This window comes from Engraulis encrasicolus, chromosome 3 (assembly GCF_034702125.1).
Source record: "Engraulis encrasicolus isolate BLACKSEA-1 chromosome 3, IST_EnEncr_1.0, whole genome shotgun sequence".
Taxonomy (NCBI): Eukaryota; Metazoa; Chordata; class Actinopteri; order Clupeiformes; family Engraulidae; genus Engraulis; species Engraulis encrasicolus.
In genome coordinates this window covers 10,430,286-10,450,425 of record NC_085859.1, presented here as the reverse complement: position 1 = coordinate 10,450,425, position 20,140 = coordinate 10,430,286, and the positions used below count along the sequence as shown (strand labels likewise).

At 43.2% G+C, this 20,140-nt stretch overlaps 1 protein-coding gene across 1 annotated transcript; it reads left to right on the top strand.

Moving 5' to 3' along the window:
- Positions 1–50: 50 nt before the first annotated feature.
- On the top strand, positions 51–20,123 carry hps4 (HPS4 biogenesis of lysosomal organelles complex 3 subunit 2). Its single transcript, XM_063194717.1, has 13 exons — positions 51–514; positions 1,603–1,711; positions 2,378–2,468; positions 5,160–5,303; positions 6,164–6,271; positions 7,088–7,204; positions 9,475–9,569; positions 9,929–10,001; positions 12,621–12,757; positions 13,584–14,511; positions 16,119–16,245; positions 17,581–17,683; positions 18,535–20,123. Exons 2-13 carry the CDS (start codon positions 1,677–1,679, stop codon positions 18,704–18,706), a joined length of 2,130 nt encoding a protein of 709 aa, XP_063050787.1. The 5' UTR covers positions 51–514; positions 1,603–1,676; the 3' UTR covers positions 18,707–20,123.
- Positions 20,124–20,140: the final 17 nt, after the last annotated feature.

Here is a 20,140-nt window from a genome sequence, read left to right as displayed (position 1 = left end):
GTGTGTGTGTGTGTGTGTGTGTGTGTGTGTGTGTGTGTGTGTGTGTGTGTGTGTGTGTGTGTGTGTGTGTGTGTGCACGTGCGTGTGCGTGTGCGTGCAATCAGGACAATTCAACAAACTACACTAGCCTATACAATTGGAGAATTAAAGTGCACTGCAGACAGTTCCTCAGATGTATTTAAGGCTACTAAAAGAACCGCAAGGAATAAAACAAGTAAAGTCAACTTAATGTCTGAGACAACCAAATAACCATATCTATTATTACTAATTTGGTTAGCCAAAATGGTTCAGGTCTGAACTCATTTTTTGCGTTCTGAAGGAGAAGGAACAGGGTGAATAGAAATAGGCTCCCTAGGGGGAAAAGGCTAGGCTACTGAGGAAGTTGTAAAATGTCAAGCATGACCCTCCATGCTTGCCTTACTCTCAAGACACTCTCACATGATTCTACTCTTGTGACCCACATTCCTCCTGAAATCACTTGCCTGGGTCATAATTTGTAGAGTCTACGCACAAAGTAAGTTTGCTAAACGTTTACCAAGGTTTAATCCTTTTGCTGCATGCCATTTGCTGTGTCTTTGTTTAAGTTCAAGTAGGCCTACTTTCAGGAAATGTATCGTGCTTGTGTTGCTGTTATAAGAGTAAGATTTAGTAGAAGAATAATGCTGAAGAATAATATGCTAACTACGTCGCGTCATTCGATAGACTGATGGTAACATTGTAACAACCATTGGCTGCATGTCGGATAGTGACATTGTAACTAAAACGTGCCATAACCGTGTGTGCCATGAGAAACTTTTCTGCATTTGGGGTATAGTTCGCCGTTTTCATATATCGATTGGAATGTCACCAAAACAAAACCCCACGTTGTTGTTCATTCTCTATACGGTGCCTTTGCATTGCAGACTTAACGCCAGGCTCAAATTCTTAAGGGCCGTACACACACGTCGCTGCTAGTTGCTCGCTCAGCGGATGAAGTCAATAGAATGTCTACGTGTTCCAGCGAGTCTCGCTGGCGAGTAGGCGAGGAGAGTACAAGCGATGCGATGTGGGCGGGTTCCGAGATAAACTTATTTTATCTTCGAGCGACGCGAGTTAAGCGAGTAACCAATTGGAATGCAGGATGCAGATTATTGACAGGTGAAGTTGCCCCTGTGGTGTTCTGACCACCCAACTTCTGCACGCCATCGCACTTTGAAGTGTTGAGGAAAACACATCCAATACAGTGTACACCATCAAAGGCTCATATGCATGGTTGTGCACAGCACACGATCAACGTTAAACAGCGTAGGCCTACATTTTGTTTCGTACGGACATTATTGGCGCGGACAGCGGGAACCATGACAACCAGTAAACAAAATCACCCAGAGCGAGTGGCAAGTAGGCGAGTGAGCAAGTAGCGAGTAAATAACAGCGACGTGTGTGTACGGCCCTTTAGCTAGATTTGAGCCATGCGGCAAACTTGTGTAGGGCTTAGATGTGAAAAGGAATGTGATATGCTACATTGTTGTCGATCTGACACAATATCACTCAGCTACTCAGTCATCGTGTCAGTAGGCTACGTTATAGGCAGTAAAGCGTGTTCTTACTGTTTGTTTGTGCTAGACAATGGTGTCAGATGCAATGGCAGGATTGCGGATAATGATTCAGTGACATCAAAAGGATACTATTAACAACTTATGGCCGATTCACCCTCTCCAGCAGAGTCAAGGAGGTAAGTCCCCTGTACGAGTATTTTGCTAATGCACCCCTCAGCTGCAGCAGGAGCGACAACAACAATATCAACAACACACACACAATTCTCAGTGTGTTTGTCAGAGACACTGCTTCCTGAGAAGGCCTATCATCTGACAATGCTGAAGTCCTTTTCCATTGTTCTTAATATTTGAAACTCATTCTTGTAGCTATAGCAGTGGTGTAGTCTACTTTTTTATGGTGGGTATACTGTATTTGAACATTTTTTGAAGTGGGTATACTCTATATATTTGTGCTATTCAAAATAATGGATCAATCAATTTTAAGTGGGTATACTGAAATCCCTGAAATTTAGAAGTGGGTACTCCGTATACCCACGTTCTACATAGACTACACCACTGAGCTATAGCTATGTATTCATAACAGCTACAACATAAAAAATATCAACCTTTGTGTCAAAATATGTGTGTGGGTAATTACCCAAAGTTCGCCCCAGACAGTGCTCTAAATACCCTGCAATACAATAGGATTAGCTCTGGAATCATTGTCCAGTTCACTGACTTGTCTATTGTTCCCAACATTCCAGAGTCTGGGTGAATGTTGTGGCCAACTTATTTGTAGACTTGCAACTGCAAGTGCGGATAGTTGTCAGGTAATGTAGCCTAAGTTATATTTGTCCCCACAGGTGTAATTATTTCTTCCTCTACGATGGATCAAAGGTCCAGGAGGAAGGAGACCCCACACGCGCTGGAATATGCTTCTTTTACCCCGAGGAGGTAAGGCAACTCCACTGTTTCGAGCAATAGCCAGGCCAGGAGCAAGGCAGTGGGTGTGTGCTCTTATGCATCTATGGTTGCCTGGCTATCACTAGAATATATCACAAGTGGGATATAGTCTGGTGGCCACCTAGTCAATTTCTTGTAGGGAGGTTAGGTTTACGGTTGCCCATGGCATTATGAATGTATGATTTCTCGTACACATAGCCCATAGCCAATCGTGTCAGTTGTATTCAAACAAACTACAAGCTTCCATTTCGTCATGTGATATGCGTCATCGTCTTTCCACTCGACTATTGGACTGGCTACCTACCTCAGGCTAGCGCTTTGGCATGGCATCAACTGTTTTATCTGTAGGATTTAATATGCGCAGGAGGTGTGCAATCATTTGGCATGAAAAATGCAGAAATGGGTGCACGATGATTGATACAAATAACTTGCCCTCAGCCTGTTGCCACGTTCCATTGCATCACATTTCATGTGGCATACGGTTTTATCCAAAGCGGCTTATGAGAGAGGAAATAAACAACAACATTCAAAGTGTGGGGCAATGCAAGTATGCCCACATAACTCTGTACAGTAGGGTTTTGTATGAATAGGGTTAGTTTCGTCTTTGTGAGTCTTCACACGGTTCTGCATTTTCTGAATATCCCAGCTCCTCTTTCTACTGTAAACCCAGCCCAAAATAGGTTTTGTAAGTACTATGGAAGTACTGAGCCTACCAGTATATCAATTGTTTAATGATCTATTCCAGTGTTTCTCAAACTTTTCCTGCCATTTCCCCCTTCAGGGGAAGGGTGTCTGTCTGCGCCCGACTCGAACAAAATGGTTACGAAAATACAAATAAATAGGCCTTCGTAAAGTTTATTAGAGCCTAATATACACGTATATGGCCTATGATGTTCTCTAAATATTAGTGAATAAATGAATGAATATATTGTGATTGTAAAGTGAATGTGTTGACTTAATGGCAAAGCAGAAAAGTATTAAAAAAGAAAAACCTTCTGACTTCACGCGCCCCCTCTCCAATACCTCTGCGCCCCCCTAGGGGGGCTTACGCCCCACTTTGAGAAACACTGAACTATTCTATCTTACATATCCTCCCTCTGCTTTGCCACGGTTTTAAACAGCACAGAACTGGTATGACGATGCCTATTTGAACATCTTTATCAGTTAAATGATCTATCCTATGTCTTCAAAGTCATGTCCTACATCTGACTCTCTACTGCGTTGCCTCATAATGCCCACCGTTCCACCAATAGAACATTGTAATAGTTATTGAAAGACTCGACTTACCATATTATTACATTAGCACGAAATCACACACCACGAGTCTTCGGTAATACTTGGTCAGTGCTACTCGGCCGACAGGCCGAAACGTTGTCACATTAAAAACTCTTTATTTAACTTGAGAGTCCTGCAAGTGTATTTTCTGGTTGCCAGCACCTCTGTTTCTGGTGTGTTTCTGGTGTGCGTTTTGCACCTCCACTCATCAGTGCTACTCTGATGGCAGCAAATTTTACAGCAGGAGCCTTGTCAGCATCTATGTTAATATCTTCATCAGTTAGATTGTTTGTTCTGTGTCTCCTCCATGTGCTCCTCTGCAGACTTGTCCACCTACTGCATGTCAATATGTCATGTCCTTCATCCACTTTTCCCACTGCTTAACCCCTTAAGACACAGCTTTAAGGTTGTTACCAGTATGGTAATGAATGACCAAGTCGTGGTGCATTACTAAAGGGCCTGTATTTTGTCATAGTATTGTAGTGCTATGGTAGTTACATTTCAATGACTATTACAGCGTGCCACTGGAGGTACGGCACACATTAAGGGGCTACAATATGTATTACAAGAAAAAAATGAGTATTTTGTAATCTATGTACTCCTTGTATTACTATGTCAGAACGCCATAAAGGACTTTTAGGAAAAGCACAACAATTACCTCCTCCTAATGTATGTTCTCTACAAGTCTTCTGTTGTCCAGTCTTGCACTTTAAATGTCTGTATGAGCACTGTCTATGTCCATACTGTCTATGTCCTTACCTAGATTAGTCTATGTCTGAATGGGAAAGCAAGAAATGTAATTTCAAATTCTTTGTATGACCAGTGCATGTAAAGAAATTGACAATAAAACCTACTTGACTTGACTTGACTTGACTTGTCTCCTCCGTGTCCAACCGTGGGCAGACTCCACTGTATTGTGTCATAGTATTGTAGTGCTATGGTAGTTACATTTCAATGATTATTACAGCGTGCCACTGGAGGTAGGCTACGGCGCGCATTAAGGGGCTACAATATGTATTACAACAAAAAATGAATATTGGTCCAGAAAGACAGATGCTGAGGCACTCAAGGTTGCAATTTTTTTTACTTTTTTATTTGGCTACAATGCCTACGCGTTTCGACCCTTATGGCCTTCTTCAGGGCGTATGACGTATTTACGCCCTGAAGAAGGCCATAAGGGTCGAAACGCGTAGGCATTGTAGCCAAATAAAAAAGTAAAACAATTTGCAACCTTGAGTGCCTTAGCATCTGTCTTTCTGGACCAAGTTTGAGAGCCCCTACACTGATGAGCACCAAGGAAAAAAGGTGAAGACCCAGAAGCACTCCAATTACCTGCTTGTGTTTGAAAAAAATGAATATTTTTGAATCTATGTACGCCTTGTCTCCTCCGTGTCCAACCGTGGGCAGACTCCACTGGATCAGCAGGAGCTGCTGTGTGGCCAGCTGGCGGGGGTGTGCAGGTGTGTGTCGGAGCTGTCCCTCTCACCTGTGCGTCTGCTCCGGCTGCGCAGGAGCAAGTTTGCTGTGCGCATGAAGGAACACTTCCTTTGGGTGAGTGTGTGTGTGTGTGTGTGTGTGTGTGTGTGTGTGTGTGTGTGTGTGTGTGTGTGTGTGTGTGTGTGTGTGTGTGTGTGTGTGTGTGTGTGTGTGTGTGTGTGTGTGTGTGTGTGTGTGTGTGTGTGTGACGTGTGTACGTGGTGAAGTCATTCTGCATTACAGTACACCTGCATGATTTGCCAAAGAATAATAGGATAGCTCAGATTTGCTTTCTTGTTGGATATGTATGCTACTGTATATGTCTATCTGTTTGCCCGCATATCTTACGTTTACTTATTTTTGACGTCTGAGTATATTTCACAGTTATCTGTATCGTTTATTTCTCTGTGTTAGTTTTGGTATATTTTCCATATTTGGAGTTAGGGGAAAGAATCTCAGTCCCCTTGTGCCATATTTGCTATCTGGAGTGATTGGCAGTAAAGTTCCCTTTAACTCCTGACTTTGACATGTGGGATTATACTGTAGAGTGCATAAGGCACTAAGAAATAGCTTGTTTGTTGTATTGGATGTTATACATCATGCCCCCCCCCCTTATTGTCTTGTTCTCAGGCTCAAAAGAAAGTGAATAAAGAAGCACTCATCAGATTTCTTTTTTTCGTTTTTAATCGCCTCACATCACAGACGTTTCGGGCTTACACCCTTCTTCAGTGTGAAATGGCGATTTCGCCTTTGACCCCAGGCCCGAAACGTCTGTGATGTGAGGCGATTAAAAACGAAAAAAAGAAATCTGATGAGTGCTTCTTTATTCACTTTCTTTTGAGATTTGAGTTCATTCATAGACGAAGTTAAGCACCCAGTGTAAAATATAAGAAGACAAGGTGTTGAGCGCGCTTCCTGATCTTTCTTGTTCTCAGGCTCTCAGTTGTTCTGTGGACATTCCAGATGTTAGCATGTGCGCCCTGCTGGATCAGCTGATCAGCCTGTTTTGTTTCTACCACGGCCCGGTGCGACAGAGTTACCTGGTACAGTGCCATTTCTTTGAATGCTTCTTCCATGAATGGGATTCGTGAGACAACTTAAGGAAGAAAAATCCGCACTCACAAAACTGTGTCTCATTATTTATTTATATTACCACCATGTCCAAAAAGCGAACGCGTTTCGGCTATCAAGCCTTCATCAGTGCGTGGTACTCCAAGTAGGAGTAGGAGTACCACACACTGATGAAAGCTTGATAGCCGAAACGCGTTCGCTTTTTGGACATGGTGGTAATCTAAATAAATAATGAGACACAGTTTTGTGAGTGCAGATTTTTCTTCCTTAAGTTGATACTTTTTATCTCGCACCCAAAGACTTTCGTTTTTCCAAGAAGTTGAGCGCGTCCTTTGCCAATTCATGAGACAAACCATTTGCTTTGTAATTTGTGCTATCATTCACGCCCATTGTTACATTCTACAGGATTCATTTACGGTATGTTTTTCCACATGTTGTCGTATAAATGAAATGGGCAAGCGTTTTTTGTCTGGGAGATATGCGTGCGCTCCATAAAGCATTAATTACTGTTGTCACTAATGCAGTACATAGTTACTGCATTCATAATAATACAGAGACGATTTTTGAACAATATTAGCCTGAACCTTAAGCCATATGCCAAGTAAGTGGGGTATTGGACAGCTATTGTTTATGTAATTTATGTTAGCACTAAATTTATTAAAGTATACCTCACAGAATTCAAACGATGTAGTCGTCAACATTAAAACTTTTATTTTTTTAAAGTGAAATACTGTGTCTGGTCACCTCTCATCTTTCTCTTTACGCCTTTCACTCTTGGCCTCCATCAGCGTCAGAGTCGTGCGGAGCTGGCCCGGCACTGGGCCACGTATCTCATGCACCTCCAGGGAGGCTCCTGCGAGCTGCACCACATCTTCAGCTGCCTGAGGACCATCGACTCTACCAATGTAGGTGCTATACTCCATCCTACCTGCACAGCACCTTACAGTACTCTCTTAGGGGCTATCAACACAACACACACACAGACACACACACCTGTCAACAACAATACATCAGAACGCGCACACAGCCAAAGGTGCAGGTTTGGCTAGGAGAGTGGTGGGGACATTGCAATGGCAGTTCTCCGGATGTGCTATTTTTGCATTATATCTGTGAAAAAGTGTTGGGGACAAGCTAGGATTACCTCAAACGTAGTGTTGACATGTCCCCACCATCCACACCTAAAATTACACCCATGCACACAGCACCCACCCACACACACCCACACACACCCACACACACCCACACACACCCACACACACCCACACACACACACACACACACACACACACACACACACACACACACACACACACACACACACACACACACACACACACACACACACACACACACACACACAGCTTTGTGTGGGATGTCAGCAAGTCTTCCTTTCTGTTGACTTATACAGACATGCTATTGACTACTGAAGCCTGATTTTTTTTTTTTAGATCACTTGGCTGTGTATTCCACCTTAAACTCTTTGAGGTTATAACCATCATCATCTGTTTTTGAGAATCAACCCACAATACACATAAGTGACTGAACAGATAAAGGGCTGAATAGTACGCTTGGCTTACATTTGTGGAAGCCTCAACCAAGGGTCTTGCATTAAAGAGACACTGTGTGAAATTTTTAGTTGTTTATTTCCAGAATTCATGCTACCCATCCACTAATGTTACCTTTTTCATGAATACTTACCACCGCCATCAAATTCTAAGCATTCATTATGACTGGAAAAATTGCACTTTTCATACATGAAAGGGGGATCTTCTCCATGGTCCGCCATTTTGAATTTCCAGAAATAGGCAATTTTAGCTGCAAAAATGACTGTACTTGGGCCATACTAGAAAAATTAAGTTTATTACTTAGTAAACTTTCACAAAAAGATCAAATTTTCAATAGCCAACCCAGTTTCAATGATCAGCATAGTTGCAGTACCTTTTTTGACCATTTCCTGCTCAGTGTCCCTTTAAAGAAATGACAGTTTTTTTGGTGCATGGAATATGGACTACGTGGGACAGAGTCAATAGACACACTGACGTGCTGTAGGCAGAATCTTGCACTGTACGTAAATCTATACGTGAGTTGAGTACACTCAAGAGCCGGCACAATGCATTCTTTTCTCACTGGATCTACAATTCGGGCCATTCGTAAGGGTCATTCGTAAGGCATGAGGCATAGCCATTCTCAAGCATGTCCGAGGCAATTAGGCATGAATGAATTTAATTGTTCCGAACAAGAGCAGAAGCTCAGAGCCTAATTCCTCAGAAAAGCGCACCCGGGGTATGCCGTAGACCTCGTGGTTGTCTGGTGTAATGTCTGTGGGTGGTTTCAACTGTTCTCTATGCACCGTCACCTTTAAGCACACTTGTGAACTGAAATCAAGCAATGTCAAGTAGGTATCCTCTTTCGTCGCACATATTATATGCATAGTTGACCTGTTTTTATCCATTACAACGCCACACTGATACGCAAATCTCTAAGGTGGTTGCTACACCAAAAAGATGCCTGGTAGGGTTTTCAATTAATGTAAAAACTAGTTAAAACTGCTTTGTAATAGGAACACTGAACCTTGTAAGAAGGAATCTGTGCCCAACCTTATTATGACTAATGTCATTTGGTTGCTGATTCACATGGCCTGAAACTGATTAGTCCTCGCATGCTCTGTAGATGACGCATATGACATGGCAGTGATGTAACCCATAAACTGAATGTACAGAAAGTTTACACAAGCTCTCTCTCTCACTCACTCACTCACTCACTCACTCACTCACTCACTCACTCACTCACTCACTCACTCACTCACTCACTCACTCACTCACTCACTCACTCACTCACTCACTCTCTCTCTCTCTCTCTCTCTCTCTCTCTCTCTCTTTCTTTCTTTCTCTCTCTCTCTCTCTCTCTCTCTCTCTCTCTCTCTCTCTCTCTCTCTCTCTCCCCTCTCTCTCTCCCCCTCTCCTTCTCTCTCTCTCTCACTCACTCGCTCACTCACTCTCACTCACTGACTCTCTCTCTCTCTCTCACACACACACACACACACACACACACACACACACACACACACACACACACACACACACACACACACACACACACACACACAGAAAGGAATACACGTGATAGCTATAGCTATACTGCATGCTTCAACTGTAACTGTGTTTCTGTCCTGTAGATCGATCCATTGCTGCTTTTGAAAGCAGCCCTGATCTTGCAGGCCTGCCAACGCTGCCCCCTGGTGTTGGCTGGGTGCATACTCTACAGAGGCAGGTGAGTGGACTTCACACTTTCTTGTAACTCTACATTACATTTAACAGGCAAATTTATCCGAAACCACTAGAGAGGCCGTAAACAACTACAAAATAGGTTGAGACATAGAGAGTATGCAAACATAACAAGGTCAGAGCTGGAAACTTGCCAAACTGACTGATGTTTTGATCTTGGACACGGTGTTGGACTGTGATTATAAAAGCGTCAAGCCAATAAACTATTTGGATGCCAAATTCCTCTGGCACTGGCATAACACTTCAGCTATTATTGACTGTGATTTCAGGGAAGTTTGTTGTTTTTCACTGTTTCCTTCCTCTTCATTTTTAAAATAAAATTCATCCCTGATGTTGTTATTTTAGGGTGGTGAGCACTCAAATGCCTCCTGATTTAACGGTGAAGGTGATGGTCCATGAAACAGAGAGCTTTCATCAAGTACGTTTTTTTTTGGTTCTTTCCTATAAAATCCTCGTTATTTAAAGTTTACTTTGTAACTGTTCTTTTTATAAATGTCAGTCCAGTGAGCTAGAAGGAGCAGGAAGCGCGCTCAACACCTTGTCTTCTTATACTTTACACTGGGTGCTTCACTTCGTCAATGAGTGAACTCAAATCTCAAAAGTAAGTGAATAAAGAAGCACTCATCAGATTTCTTTTTTCGTTTTAATTGCCTCACATCACAGACGTTTAGGGCTTACACCCTTCTTCAGTGTGAAATGGCGATTTTGCGAATTAAACGAAAAAAGAAATCTGATGAGTGCTTCTTTATTCACGTACTTTTAAGTCCAGGGAGCTACTCAACCTATCATCAACACAGGCCTCAGTATACTTTTCCTCAATTATTTGTGGTCACCTGTGATGATGATGACCAGGGCTCTAAATTAACTTTTTTCATCACCAGCCAAAATGGCTAGTAGATGTTAATCTTACTAGCCAAACACACACTCACTAATGGGTCAAAGTGGCTAGTAAGTTGGTCTTTTCTACCAGCCAAACTGAAATTTCACCAGCATTTGGCCGGTTGGCTGGTGTTAATTTAGAGCCCTGATGATGACCCTCTATGACAGGGATGTCAAACTCAGGCCCGGGGGCCAAATTTGGCCCGCAGAGCAATTTTATTCGGCCCGCGAGATCATTTCATTCCAGATTTAGATTTTGACCCTCGGTCAATTTGAGTTTGACACCCCTGCTCTATGACTATCCATCAACCAGGCCTCTATACAGCATTAAGGTTAAAGGAGCACTTCTGCTAATTTCAATATGTTGTTGTATTGCTCACGCTACCCTTGATTTGTCAGTACCCGGTGATGCCGCATTTTTCAGCTCTGCCCTTTCCAAGATCTGAGCTGCTCTAATGGGGGCAGATTTTGTTAACATTTAAACAATTATTAACAAAGGCCTACTCCAAATATTTTCCCATAACATATCACTGTTTGATAGTTGTCTGCTGATGTTGCATAACCTTTTTGATGTTATTGGGAATACTGTCAATCCGGAAAGTATTCACAGNTCTTCACTTTTTTCACATTTTATTATCTTACAGCCTTATATCAAATGCTATATCATAGTCCAATCTCACGCACATCCAGATGCTTTTCAGGTGCAGGTTCAAAAAACGTTAAGTTCATAAAATGAAAAAAAGGAAAAACCGCAACACCAATGCTCCCATTTACTTCATTTTAATGTGACGTTTCGGGCCACCCTGGCCCTTCCTCAGACAGGGTGGCCCGAAGCGTCACATTAAAATGAAGTAAATGGGAGCATCGGTGTTGCGGTTATATCAAATGCTACAAATGAATCTGTTGTCAAAATCCTACACAAAAAAATCCGTTATGACCATGTGAAAAACAAGTTGTCTTGACTGTTTTCTTAGTTTTGAAAATGTATTTAAAAAAAAAAAAATCATATTTACAAAAGTATTCACAGCCTTTGCTTAATACTTTGTAGAACCACCTTTGGCAGCAACTACATTATTTTTTTTAATTTTGAAATGAAAAGGGATTAAAAGGGAGGTCATCGGTGTGTGTTTCAACCTTTCAGTACATTGAAATTGTACATTTTGAGTCTGCACCTGGCTAAAATAGATGGGTGTGAGTTTTGAATGAAATCCTATGGAGAGTATCATGATCTGCTTCTGTAGTCACAGTGCATGTTGACATGCATGCTTCTTTAGATGTAATTCAGATTTCCAATGTTGATGGCATCCATACATCGCTAAACCATGTCAGTCCCACAACCATGCTTGACTAGCCAGATGATGCACTTTTTGTGTAAAACTCTGTGACGCCATCTAAAGCGAATTTGTTTATCTTGATCTCAAGAGAGATAAACAGACCAAGGATATGGATCACTGAAACCATGTCGTGTGGTCTGATGAGACCAAGATAAACAAATTTGCTTTAGATGGTGTTAAGCATGTCTGGTGGTAAACAAGTGAGTTTTACAAAGGATCTCAGAAAAGCTGAAGAATCTCAGGTACTGACAAGTCCAGGGTAGTGTGAGCATTACAACTGCATGTTGAAATTGGCTGAAGTTAACCTTTAAAGGGACACTGTGCAGGAAATGGTCAAAAAAGGTACTGCAACTATGCTGCTTACTGAAATTTGAGCCCATGGAGAAGATCCCCCTTTTCATGTATGAAAAGTGCAATTTTTCCAGTCATAATGAACACTTTGAATTTGATGCTGGTGGTAAGTATTCATGAAAAAGGTAATGTGAATGGGCAGCATGAATTCTGGAAATAAACAACTAAAAGTATCACACAGTGTCCTTTTAAGTTCTAAACAGCCTGCTAACTGGATGTTCTTTTTTGTTTGCCTCTCTTTGAGCAATCAGGTACTGATAGTCAGTGGTAAGTCACTAACACAGGTAGACAGATAGAGTCTGAAAATAGGGTTTCAATCAATTAAAGGGGTGCACTGCACAGCTTAATAGTACTTAACGTATTACACAGCTCTAGCACTTCATGCATAACAACCATGAACATTACAACGGCATGTTGAAATTGGCTGAACTTATCTTTAAGTAACACTTGTCGTTTTCATTCATATACTGTAGCAAGACCAGGGTCCAGTAGCCAATGGCATGAATGGTGGCAGTGGAACGCCCTCCTCCAGCTCCGGCACAACGCCAGTGTTCCTCACCCCAGCTGAACTCCAGGCACTACGCTGCAACCCAGTGGACAAAAGATGCAGGTGCAGTTAGTTATGTTTGATTTTATTATCACAGAACAGCTCCATTACATTTAGCAGAAACTATCAGCCCAAGGGACTTACAAATTAAGAGGACATAAACAACTTGTATGTGTGGAAAAATGCAGATTCCGTTTGTGGCTGTTCATGCCTTCTTTTAACACATACTTTTGATTTCTCGTGTGTGCAGTACCTGTGAAGAAGTTGAACATTTAGCAAGCTTTGAATTTCTTTGAGAACTTTCTTGCATGTCACGAATCCTGATCCATGTCTCAAGCCCTTTTAATCCAAGCCTAACCAACAGCTCATGCTTCCACATTCTTCGAAAAGGTAGTCATGTTTTGAGTGCTACAAACGTTAGAATTACAGTAGAACCAGGGCTTGACACTGGCACCTGCCAACCGGCCAAATGCTGGTAAAACTTGGCTGTGGCTGGTAACAATTTCTGTGTCACTAGCCAATATGGCAGGTAGCTTATTCTATGGTAAGACATATCAGAAAAGCATACAGTACATTCGGCACTTTGCCGCTAGCGTATCAAGCAGGCAAAAGCTCAGTTACTCAGTTTCTATTTGTTTTATTTCCATGTAGAAACCCATGCACTCATCTTCTTGCTTTAAGCACCTCATCTTCTGAGATTAGATGTACAGTGTCATGATAATGTAACAATTGTGGCTAGTAGAATAGTTGGATGGCTAGTGACTCCAGAAAAATACTAGCCACAGTGGCCGGCAAGCGAAAAAGTTAATGTCAAGCCCTGCAGTAGAACACTACTTATTGCTCCATTTCCCCTTCACTGCTTGTATGTGTACTGTCACGTCGCTCACAGGTCTCACTACACACCCCAACCTCAGCCAAGATCAAGAAAGTCCCGCCTCCTGTCAAGGACTCTATCCGACACTCCCACTGATGATTCGGACATCGCCGATCCTGCCCCCGCTCCCACCCCTTCGTCTTGTCGCTCCTCCATGTCCGATGAGTCCTGTCTCAGTGCCGGCCTCTCCTCCGAGGCCAACACCCCATCCCACATCAGTCCTGTCCACCAATCAGAGCGCTACTGCCCAGCAGATGCTAAGTCACATGACCATGGTCTATCCAATGGAGTTGCTGCGTGCAAACTGAAAGAGGATGTCGTTTTGAGCAAGACGGCTAATGGTTGCAATAAAAAGGTGGACGTTAGTACTGGCCAGGGCAATACTGAAGCTAACGGCGCCTTGATCCTGCCGAACGGAAACGGCCACGATAATGGTCACGAACATGGCAGTCATGACAACGGCTGTCACCCAGAGACAGTCCCAGACAGCCCCTCCGACCACAGCTCTTACGACGAGCTGTCAGACTCCAGCTGTCACAAGCCCCCATCAAACGTGTCTGGAAAAGCAGTCGTACCGGAGAACGGAGAAAAGACAAGGACGAAAAAGGCGAGCCTCAGTGCAGACCCAGTGAGGGACAACGAGATGCAATCCAGCACTTGCACCAAGAACGGCGTAATAAACGACACGGAAAGTTTGAAAGAGGGAGAGTCCAAAGAGAATGGGACAGAGGACAGAAGGCGGGACAAGGGGGAAGACTTCTCTGCACCATCTTCTCTGCCACTATCTTCATCACCACCACCACCACCACCTCCGCCATCCTCCTCCTCGGATGAGGAGACCCTGCTGCCCATGGCTCTGTATCAGCACAGGGTCAGGGCTCTGGTGCTCTCCCTGCTCGTGGAGCCCCATTTCCACACAGACCAGGCAGCTGTCGAAGAGGTGGTAAGTGTGTGTGTGTGTGTGTGTGCGTGTTTCATGTGTGTGTGTGTGTGTGTGTGTGTGTGTGTGTGTGTGTGTTGCATGTGTGTGTGTGTGTGTGTGTGTGTGTGTGTGTGTGTGTGTGTGTGTGTGTTGCATGTGTGTGTGCATGTGTATCCACGCGTGCGCATATGTCCGTGTGTGTGTGTGAGTGAGAGTGTGAAAACCCTGTTGCCCCATAGCCCTGTATCCGCAGTGGTGTGTGTGTGTGTGTGTGTGTGTGTGTGTGTGTGTGTGTGTGTGTGTGTGTGTGTGTGTGTGTGTGTGTGTGAGTGAGTGTGTGAAAACCCTGTTGCCCCATAACCCTGTATCCGCAGTGGTGTGTGTGTGTGTGTGTGTGTGTGTGTGTGTGTGTGTGTGTGTGTGTGTGTGTGTGTGTGTGAATTTATCCACAGAAATAAATACAGCATGGACGAAGTTCTATAGCTTACTATAGCTTACTAGTGGGAGCATGTATGTATTTGTCAGCCTAGAAAAACCTGAGTGATAGCAGTATGTATTGAGTGAATGTGGTCCTGAATACGTAACTGTATATGCCGAGGCCATGCAGTGGGTTCAATTCACATCACATGATGTTTCCCATCAAAAATAATAGGGTTAGCTCCTGATAAATAGGGTAATAGAATAGAGTAATTTTATTCATCCTATTGGAAATAAGGGTGTTCACCCCCCAAAAATATAAATATTACATTACATTGCACTTAGCTGACGCTTTCTTTTACTCAAAGCAACTTACAGATATTATTTTTCAGGGTATTGAGCAATATGGGTTTAGGTGCCTTGCTCAAGGGCACTTCAGCCATGGATGGTGGTGCAGGTAGAGGTCAGGGGGGATTCGAACCTGCAACCCCTAGATTGAAAGACCAACTCTCTAACTTCTAGGCCACGGCTAGTGGTTAGATGCAACATACATCACTGCATGGGCCATGCAATGGGTTCGCTCTGAGCGTTGTGCCATGCAATAGGGTTATCTCCTACTCCAGGTGGCTCTTGAGTCAGATGATTATTGCTGTCTTGTTTTCCCCTGTGCAGTACCAGAGATTCTTTAAGTATATAGAGATATGCCATTGTAAGAGGTTGCTATGGGCACGTAGCCCCTTAATGCGCGCCGTACCTCCTGTGGCACGCTGTAATAGACATTGAAAGTTAACTACTATAGTACTACACTACTATGCCAGTGCACGGTGCCTTTAGTAATACACTATGACTTGGTCATTGCCATTCTGGTAACAGCTAATTTATAAAGCTGTGTCTTAAGGGGCTAACATGACCAGGTTCTGGTCTGCCTAAAGGGGCGTGTCATAATACTCCTAGCATTGAATAGAATAGTCCTTAGGTCTGCCTAAAGGGGGATCCCCCCCCCCCCTTGCAATAATAGAACCTGGAAACAATGGGCCAATGGAACCCCTCTCTCTCTCTACTTTAGTCTCTGGCAGTATGGCGTCTCTGAGTGGTTACCTCCTACTCCAGGTGGCTTATGAGTCAGATGATGATTGCTTGTCTTCTTGTGTTCCCCTGTGCAGTACCACAGCAGATGATGATTGCTTGTCTTCTTGTGTTCCCCTGTGCAGTACCACAGCAGCATGGCCTCTCTGAATGGCCTGGAGGCTCACCTGCGGAGCAGTACACCGGGGGGGGCGGGGCCCTACGGCCCCTACACCTTCGCTCACTACGACTGCATCCAGAACACACTCACCAGTAAGTTGGTTCCTAGGCCTTAAAGCAGGGGTGGGGAACCTATGTTTCGAGGGCCGTTTGCGGCCCTAGAGGCCATGTAATCAGGCCCCCGATGTAGTTTTAGTGTTATGCAGCTTCACATGAAATATAACATATTTTGTAAAGGAAACTTCGAAAATACATTTGCAATACAATTAAGTTATATTCAGGGGACCTAGAGCTGGGTTCTGTTTTAAAGCTAGTTGCCTTCAATATAGGCCTAAAGTGCAGGAAGAAATCCTGGTATGTGTTGGTAATACGACCCTCGGAGGATTTTTACGGCCCTCGGATGTATTTGAACTGGCCCTTCGTATGAAAAAGGTTCCCCACCCCTGCCTTAAAGTGTCCCTGTGCACAACCACTGTCCAGGTTCAGTGAAAGTAATCAGAGTAAAGGGAGGATAAATCACCGTTCACTGGTTTTCTTTGCTGGTTTTTTATTTGGTGGACAACGCGTTTCACTATTGCTTCCTGATAATAAATAAACAGTCAACCAGGACCGTAACCAGACATTTTCAAAAACCGAGGTCAAATACTTTGTGCTGTACTGTAGGCTATACTATACATTTAGGATGCTTCAAATACTTCAGTCAAACTCAGTTTGTTTTCATTAATTACTGCCTTGAGGATAAATGGGGGTGTCATATACAGACTGAATTTATCATTGTTGAGCATATATCAATTTTCATCATAGATACATTTTGTATTACTGAAAAAAATACAGAGGACGTGACCTGTGTATCCTCAATGGTAGTTACGGCCATACAGTGAACCTGATGAAGCAACAGCGAAACTTGTTGGTGTGTCCGCAACCAACCTGGATGTAATGGTGTGAAGGGACAAGAAAATTCCCCTTGGGGAGGGACCATAAACAATACTCTGCTCTAGTACTGTATGTGTAGGTTAGTGTTTTTTAAGCCAACCTGCATTGAATGGGGTGTAGTAACAAAGGACTTCCCCGCTTCTCACTACTGTTTTTGGATAGTCGTACATTGTGGGTTGCCAAAGGCCAGTAGATGTTAATCTTACGAGCCAAACACACACTCACTTATGGGTCAAAGTGGGCAGTAAGGCGGCCTTTTTTACCAGCTAAACTGATATGTCACCAGCATTTGGCCGGTTGGTTGGTGTTCATTTAGAGACCTGCCTACTACATGCATTGGAAACGTCATGATTTGTGACTTCTTGCTACATTTGTTTTATTTTATATTTACTTAGAAGAACATTTGCACCCTGCAGCCACTGTTTGTTGTCTGCTGGGTCCAGTCACTGACTGTACATGGGGTGTTGTCTGACTGTCTTGTCTTTGTGTCCGCAGCCAACCTGTCTGGGACACCTCAGGACCGACCTTTTGTCAGGGCCACGGCCCTTCTGCATTCAAATTTCTCCCAAACACAGACTCTGCAGGAGGCAATCGTTAGGTCAGTTTTGTGTGTTTTGTGTGTGTGTGTGTGTGTGTGTGTGTGTGTGTGTGTGTGTGTGTGTGTGTGTGTGTGTGTGTGTGTGTGTGTGTGTGTGTGTGTGTGTGTGTGTGTCTGCACAAGTGTATCTGTCTGGGGGTGTGGTTGGGGGTGGGGTGCTGCTATTGTGTTGTGTTTATACGACTGCAGCCCACTCACTGATACACTCACTGTCTGCCGCCAGACTGCAGAAAACTAAGATCCAAGCATTTGTTTAATTTGTTAATTTTTCCCAAAGTGAGCTGCATACATACTATGCACATGGCATGTTAAACTATCCACCCTATCTTATTGAGTCCAATGAGCTTGCTACCAAAATTCCCTGAGTTCTGAAAAAAACAAAAACATTTTGGAGCCTTTTTTGGAACTTTTTTCCAACTCCAGCAAATTCAGTATTTCAGGTTAGTTTTGAGCGGAGAGGTTATCATTGTCACAATGATAGCATTACACTTTTTTAATGTGTGTGTGTGTTTTTTGCGCAATGTTTGTTTGTGGGTGTGCTTGTGAACATGCATGCGTTACTAGACTAATGCTTGAGCTGGCCTTGCCCCAGGGCAGACACCTGACATGATGTTTAGTTTAGTTTAGTTTGGGTGTGTGTGTGTGTACTCGTTATTTACTCTTTATATAAAAAAATAAAAAAACTAACCCCTCTTCGCAACTGCACTTGTTGTTCTGTATATCTCCTGTGCACTTTGTATTTGCTTGTGATGTTGGCTTGATTATGTCCTCTTTTGAAAGTCGCGTTGGTTATAAAGCGTCTGCCAAATGCAATGTAATGTAATGTAATGTAATAATGTGTATTTCTGCAGAAATGCTGGCTCTGCGGTGTATGGCACACGCAGCTCTGCCCAGGAGACCTACTTCCTCCAGCACGCCACCGCAATCAGGAACTCTGGCATACCCAACCACCAGGACAGTGCCTTCTCCCTGCCCAGCAAAGCTCGTCACAGACTGCTCAAACATGGGGTTAACCTGCTTTGAGAACCACCAAGACAGCACCAGCAAAGCCCGCTACAGACTACTCAAACACGGGGTTAACCTGCTTTGAGAAGCTCGCCACAGACTGCTAAAGTGCAGGGTTAACCCGTTTTGAGAACCACCAAGACAGCACCAGCAAAGCCCGCTACAGACTGCTCAAACACGGGGTTAACCTGCTTTGAGAAGCTCGCCACAGACTGCTAAAGTGCGGGATTAAAAAGCTCTGAGAACCACCAAGAAAGCGCCAGCAGCAAGGACTCCGCAGGCGTGGTTAACCTTCTTTGAGAACCAATCAGGAACTCCGGCATCCCCGACCACCAGCACTGTGCCTCCTTCCCCTGCCCTGCAAAGCCCTCACCTGACTGCCAAATCACATGTTTAGCATGCTTTGAGAAACAGGGTTAGGAAGCAGTCATCAAGGAACACTTTTTAAGATAATTTTATCACTATTGTGTGACACCAGATTGCTCAAAAACGGAGAGCATATGACTGCACCCTGTACTTATCTTGTGTAGAACTAGACATAATGTGGTGAGGTAGGAGGTTGTTAACAAAGTTGTAAAATCCAAATAAGTCACAAGTCACAATGGGTGATAAGTCACAAGTGTCTAATTTTTAAGAAGGAAAACACGTGTTCAGATGTCAGAGCATTTGTTTCTGCACTTTTCACAGATTTAATCACTGTTCTAACACAGGGTTACCTAATCTTTACCAACTTGGGGCCCGCTTGAAATTTTCACAAATGTTCGGGGCCCACCTCTGACCTAATATGCAATACAAGCCAAATAGTCAAGATCAACACGCACACACATATTATTTAGATTAGAAAGTATTTCAAGGCCCTATGCACAGTTTGAAAATCCCTTTTCTAACATACAGTACATTTGTGCACACCTCATTATGATTATTTTAATTATTAGAACATGTTCGCCATATGCTATGCTGTGTGAAGCAGGGGTGGCTGCTGATGGTGATTTTCAATGTCATATGAGGAACTGAAGTCTTTGGGTAGATTATTTTGTATCTACCCTTAAAGCTTCTAGAATCTGATCTGGCATATTTGTTTGCGCATCTTTTTTCTAGACAGTTATTCGGTGGAAAACTGAAATTTGCAGTCCCTACCTGGGCTGAGTTTCTCAAAAGAGAAGTTGTTAGCCTGTTAGCAACTTCGGTAGTTGCCAATGGAAAAATGCATTGAAAACAACAAAGTAGCTAATGTAGTAAGCAACTTTGGTTTTGAGAAATTCACCCACTACTTGTTAGAGATGGGGATTAGCCTATTATCAATGGCAAACAAGGTGTGCACTGGAATAATAGAGAGGCAGTTAAGACTGAGATTATGTTGATTCTAATATACATGTTTAAATATAAGTTGTTAGATTTTATATTGTCTTTTCTAGAAATAAAGCCTCTTAATAAATCTGATGCTTTTATTTA